This window comes from Lactuca serriola, chromosome 9 (genome assembly GCF_051521515.1).
Source record: "Lactuca serriola cultivar US96UC23 chromosome 9, Lser_US96UC23_V15, whole genome shotgun sequence".
Classification (NCBI taxonomy): domain Eukaryota; kingdom Viridiplantae; phylum Streptophyta; class Magnoliopsida; order Asterales; family Asteraceae; genus Lactuca; species Lactuca serriola.
In genome coordinates this window covers 43,504,939-43,509,930 of record NC_136416.1, presented here as the reverse complement: position 1 = coordinate 43,509,930, position 4,992 = coordinate 43,504,939, and the positions used below count along the sequence as shown (strand labels likewise).

General features: G+C 33.7%; 1 protein-coding gene across 3 annotated transcripts; it reads right to left on the bottom strand.

Annotated features, from left to right (window-relative positions):
* Positions 1-265: 265 nt before the first annotated feature.
* On the bottom strand, positions 266-3,658 carry LOC145072817 (Protein kinase superfamily protein). 3 transcript variants are annotated; one of them, XM_079019290.1, is made up of 7 exons: positions 3,318-3,641; positions 2,558-3,150; positions 1,996-2,128; positions 1,731-1,926; positions 1,514-1,638; positions 1,219-1,377; positions 266-950 (listed from the first exon to the last, which is right to left on the bottom strand). In XM_079019290.1, the coding sequence occupies exons 2-7, from the start codon at positions 2,812-2,814 to the stop codon at positions 654-656; spliced, it is 1,167 nt and encodes a 388-aa protein (XP_078875416.1). In that variant the 5' UTR covers positions 2,815-3,150; positions 3,318-3,641; the 3' UTR covers positions 266-653. The 3 variants fall into 3 exon arrangements, with proteins under 3 accessions (XP_078875416.1, XP_078875415.1, XP_078875414.1); XM_079019289.1 differs by having other exon boundaries at positions 1,731-2,128; positions 3,289-3,658; XM_079019288.1 differs by having other exon boundaries at positions 1,731-2,128; positions 3,318-3,658.
* Positions 3,659-4,992: the final 1,334 nt, after the last annotated feature.

Below are 4,992 nucleotides of genomic sequence, written 5' to 3'. Positions count from 1 at the left end.
GAACAACAATGTAAAACAACAGTTACACCACGTGTGATAATAGTTGTACATTGTCCTAGGATTTTACCTCCTAGGATTTAATGAAGTACAACATTCATTTAATTAATGAAGTACAATATTCATGTAAAAAAAAAACATAATCAAAATCAAATTTAACCCATTCTAATGATATACATAACCAAGAAATACAAGTAGCCATAATACTAAAAATTAACTCCATTATTGTAACTTAAAAGCCAAAACAATCAAATCACCCTTAAGAGGATTGATACAAAAACATAGCATAAGTTCTTCATATGTTAGTTCCTTACACTTGAGCAAAACCAACAAACCACAAGGTAACATGTACCTCATGCAGAAAAAGTTGTACAACACCCTCAATCCAACAATCACGTCAAAAGGGGAAGCCTTTTTTAAAGCTAAAACTACAGCAGCATTCATATTAACATAAGTAAAAAAAAAAAATCTAAGAGTTTTTATGTGCCTCATTTACAACCAATGTCCACTAAGACACTTCCATTGAACCTATTCGCCCTATTTTTACCATATAATCTTTTTTTGTTTCATCTATTTGATAATTAGGGCTTTTACATACACTTCACTCAACGATCAAGTAAGTATCTGTTGAGTCAAATGAAGATCTTAATGGTGACTCATTGTGAGTTCTTGGTTTTTTTGGCAGCAAAAATCTGACGAAGAAAAGAAAACTTGCGTCTTGAGCGTGCGGAAAGCTCGCCATTACTTGCTGCTGCCGCCGCCACGTCATCGGCGGCATCACATTCTTCCGGTGACGTGGCGGATGGTGGTGGTGGGAGGGTGAAGAGAAACGTGTTGAGCATTCGTATGATTTGGTCAAAACTTGGTCTTAGATTCGGATCTTCAACCCAACATGCTTGTATGATGAACGCTAGTTCAGGTGATATGTCTTCCGAAAGATTTGGCCTTTCTTGCTGTTTCAAAAAAAAAGTTAGAAATCAATCCTTAACAAAACACAACACATTGTACTGTATTTGATATGCACAGAACAGAACAAATTGTACTGTGTATTTGACATGCAATGGACTGAGACTGATGTGAATAGGACAAAAATTGCAGTCTTTCGTCCCATTCAAAAAGATGGGACAGGGACAGGGACAGGGACAAGGACAGGGTGATTTTTTATCTGAGCAAAAGACGTAAATGCCCTCATCATTGAAATAGACAGATAGAAAGAAAGACCTTAAAAGCAGCAGCATAAGCAGCTTGCAAATTTGACATGCCTTCAAATGGCATTCGGTTTGTGACTAATTCCCATAACACAATTCCAAAGCTGTAGACATCAACTTTATTATTGTAATGCTTCTTCTCCCCTTGACGCAATGTCACTGTGCTATACAACTGCAAATTTTACAATTTCAGTTTTTCTTTTTATTTATTTTTTCAGCTATAATTTAATAAAACTGTTTCAATAAACCTGTCATGTGACACGTCCACATCAGCACCACATCAACAAAAAAAAAATTAAAAAAAATACCTCAGGGGCCATCCAGCGGTAAGTACCAGTCTCTGCTGTCATCATTTCAGTAACGGTTTCTTCTCTTGCAAGACCAAAATCTGCAAGCTTCACAGACTTTTGATTTGCAGTTAACAGCAAATTATCTGGAAGTAAGTCACAAGTCACAAATCACAATGTTGATATGTTTTGAATATAACCCTTTTTTGGAATAATAATAAAAAGAAAAAAAAAATACCGGGTTTTAAATCTCTGTGTATAATCCCATTAGCATGCAAACAATCCATGGCTCGAGCAATATCAAGAGCAAAACTCAAAGCCAAACGAAGGTCTAATTGATTTGGACGAATGCTTCCCAAATATTTCCTAAGTGACATTCCGGGTAACAATTCGGAGACAATCACCATTAAAGGTTCCTTACAAGCTCCAATAAACTGCAAAAAAAATAAATAATAATAAGTAATAAATCTATCGAGTTTAAACCTTGTAATAACCAAATATACCTTAACTAGGTTGTCATGTTTCACTCTTGACATCATAGTAACTTCACGTGCAAAACGGCCTTCAAGTGCAGCTCGTTCTTCTGTGTTACTCCCACGGTTGAGAACCTTTATAGCCACAATTCGATCACCATACCTATAAATGTTAAATGTTAAATGTTAAATGTTAAAAACCCTTTTTAGAATAAATAATAAAATCTTATTCAAGTGTTTCTGCAAAAGGTACCATCATGTCAGATGTAAATTAGATACGAATAAAAATGATGTAAGAAAATCAACTAAAAGTATTCGAAGTCATTTGTTCTAAATTTTAGAATGTTTGAAGAATAAATTAAAAAGTATATCTAGGAAAAGGAGTACATGTTGGCAGAATGACTTCAAAACAGGGTAATCATGTAACTTACTACAAGATTTCTTTCAAATGAAATTTGTCTTAAAGCTTTTGGGATTCACCTTAATGTTGGATTTTGCAGCCAAAATGAGCAATTTTTTTTTTATAAACAAGCAAAATTATCATGAGAATTGAAATGTAAATGGTCATGATATAAGTAGATATATTGTTTACCTTCCTTCGTAAACCTTCCCATGAGCTCCTTCTCCAATTTTGGCTCCAATAAATAAGAGTTTTGGATCAACAAGCACCCTTTCATCAATCGTGCAGTCTGAATTTGTAATTGACCCATTTGAACAAACTGATTTTGAGCAACCTGATCCCGATTTAACTGTTCCAGATTTATTATTGCTATTATGATTACTATTACTACTATCGAATGACGCTTCTTCTTTTGATTTCTTGATGTTGTTCTTCTCACTGTTACTCATACTGCAATTTCAGATTATCCCCCTGTTCCTCATCTTAACCTTCAAAAACCCCCTTCAAGAATCTCACATAGATAAAACACCATCATTCAAAAACTTATCGTTTAAAACCCTCGATTAGATTCTTCATCGTTTAGAGGAGGTTAGAAGACATAAAAGATTTGATCTTTTTTTCGCGAACACCACACATACGAGCAATAAAACAGTGTGATGACTGAAAAGATCGTAGCTTTTTCACCTAAAATAAAATAAAATGGAAAGGTACCAATAACCCAGATGGATTGATTGAAGAAATCATCCAAATACGAAATACCCAGATGGAAATTCAACTTTGAATCCCTGAAAAAATATAAAAGATTGTTAGAGAGAGAGGAAGAGCATCAAAGATAAAACTTACAGAAGCATCCAAGAGAATATGCTCGTGTGTTTGTTTGTGCGTAGATTAAAGACTATATTCGCATCGAAAGGAACACATACAAGCAACAACAACGAAGATGACGACGAACCTGGATAAACCCTAAATTTTTTTATTTCAAAGAAATCGTCTTGACCGGTGGGTCTTGCTCTAAATTTCTTCTTTATTTGGTTTCTCTTTTAGAAAATAAAAAGGAGAGGTGTGTTTTCTAACTCTGGAGATGGCGTTCCGGTGAAGTCGTGAAGATATTCTTGTTTTTCCGATGTCAGAGGTGAGAAAAAGGCAAGAGTTAGTAGTAAGGCATGTATTGTGCACTACACAAACACGTAGCGAGTGTGGAAATGTGTGTGAGAGAAGGTAAAGGAAGGTACTTGTCAGATTGATAGACCAATGATCAATTGACGCGTGGATAGCAGAAGAAGCATCAGCCGTGTTGGACATGGATGCTTCGGCGGAGAACCGAACGAGTACGGCCGAGCACCCACCCACCCACCCACCTCACTCGACTGCTAATCTGCTATCTACTTTTCCATTAAAATGTAAAAAAAAAAAATTAAAAAAAAAATAGCAATATAGAAGAAAATAATAACTTTTATTTATTTTGTATAAGTTGATGTTTTATATATTTATGCACAATTTATTTGTCAAAAAATTGATCTATTTCATAAACTTCTAATTTTATCAAGGTTCTAAATAACGTAAGGCGTGACTTGGCGGCAATGTCAAGCCTCAAGCTTTTCCGAGCTTTGGCGAGTCACGACGTTTGTAAGGCGTGACTTAAGGCGACAATTTTTTATATAATTAATATTTTTATATGTATTTTCAAATATTATTCATTTTTATACACATATATAAGTTAAGACGGCATTTTGGTAAAGCTTGGTGACAGGTGCAAGCCTTGGAGTCGTGGCGCGTTATGGCGGAGCCATAACGAACTTTTTAGAACCTTGAATTTTATATGGATTTTTTATAAGCATGTTTCGTTATGGTTTGGTTTCTTTCCAAACTCAAAATGACTAACATATATTTATTAAATTAGATTATAATCCGTGCAAACTAAATCAGTATTTTTTAAATTATTATATAGACAAAAAAATATGATAAAAATGTTGGATACTTTCGATTGTAAGTAATCATAATTTAATTTGTTAAGTAAAATAAACATAATACTTTAACATAGATTTTGAAATACTTTTTTGTATAAAATATTGAAAGTTTTATTGATCAAATTATCATCTTTATCTAAAATAAAAAAAACTCCAATCATTTTCTGCTCTTTACTATAGATAAAACAACATATAACTTACTGTGTGTGAAAACTGGTTCTCGTAAAAACAACCAAGCTTTGACAATGATTGTCATTGACTTTTATTTATGGTCATAACAAAACAAACCGCTAGGGGAAATTGTCTCCTTTAGAATTTGTAAGGAATTTTGTTGTCTGAAGGTGTTAAAGACAATATTGAAATAAAAGTTTGATGTCCAATATTGCTTCCAATTAAGACCACTGTTTTTATTACGCGATTACCCAATGATACCACATGAAGTCTAGTCTCATTACATAAGCCATTTTTCTAGTCGATATTTCTTAGTAACATAACCAGAATACCGACTTTTAAAATCAACTTATGGTTTTGCAAACCAGAAATTTTCAGTCCATTTAGAACATCAGGTGAAGATAAACTCTCATCAAAATGATTATGAATAAACTCTTATTAGCAGATAATATGTGAACTGGGGTATTCTTTTTCTTCTCTAGGAAACAG

Coding starts and splice junctions, on each gene's coding strand:
- LOC145072817 (XM_079019289.1), bottom strand. CDS start 2,814: ATGAGTAACAGTGAGAAGAACAACATCAAGAAATCAAAAGAAGAAGCG. Junction 1,378..1,513: donor ACCGCTGGATGGCCCCTGAG/GTATTTTTTTTA, acceptor TAAAATTTGCAG/TTGTATAGCACAGTGACATT. Junction 951..1,218: donor CTTATGCTGCTGCTTTTAAG/GTCTTTCTTTCT, acceptor TTTTTGAAACAG/CAAGAAAGGCCAAATCTTTC.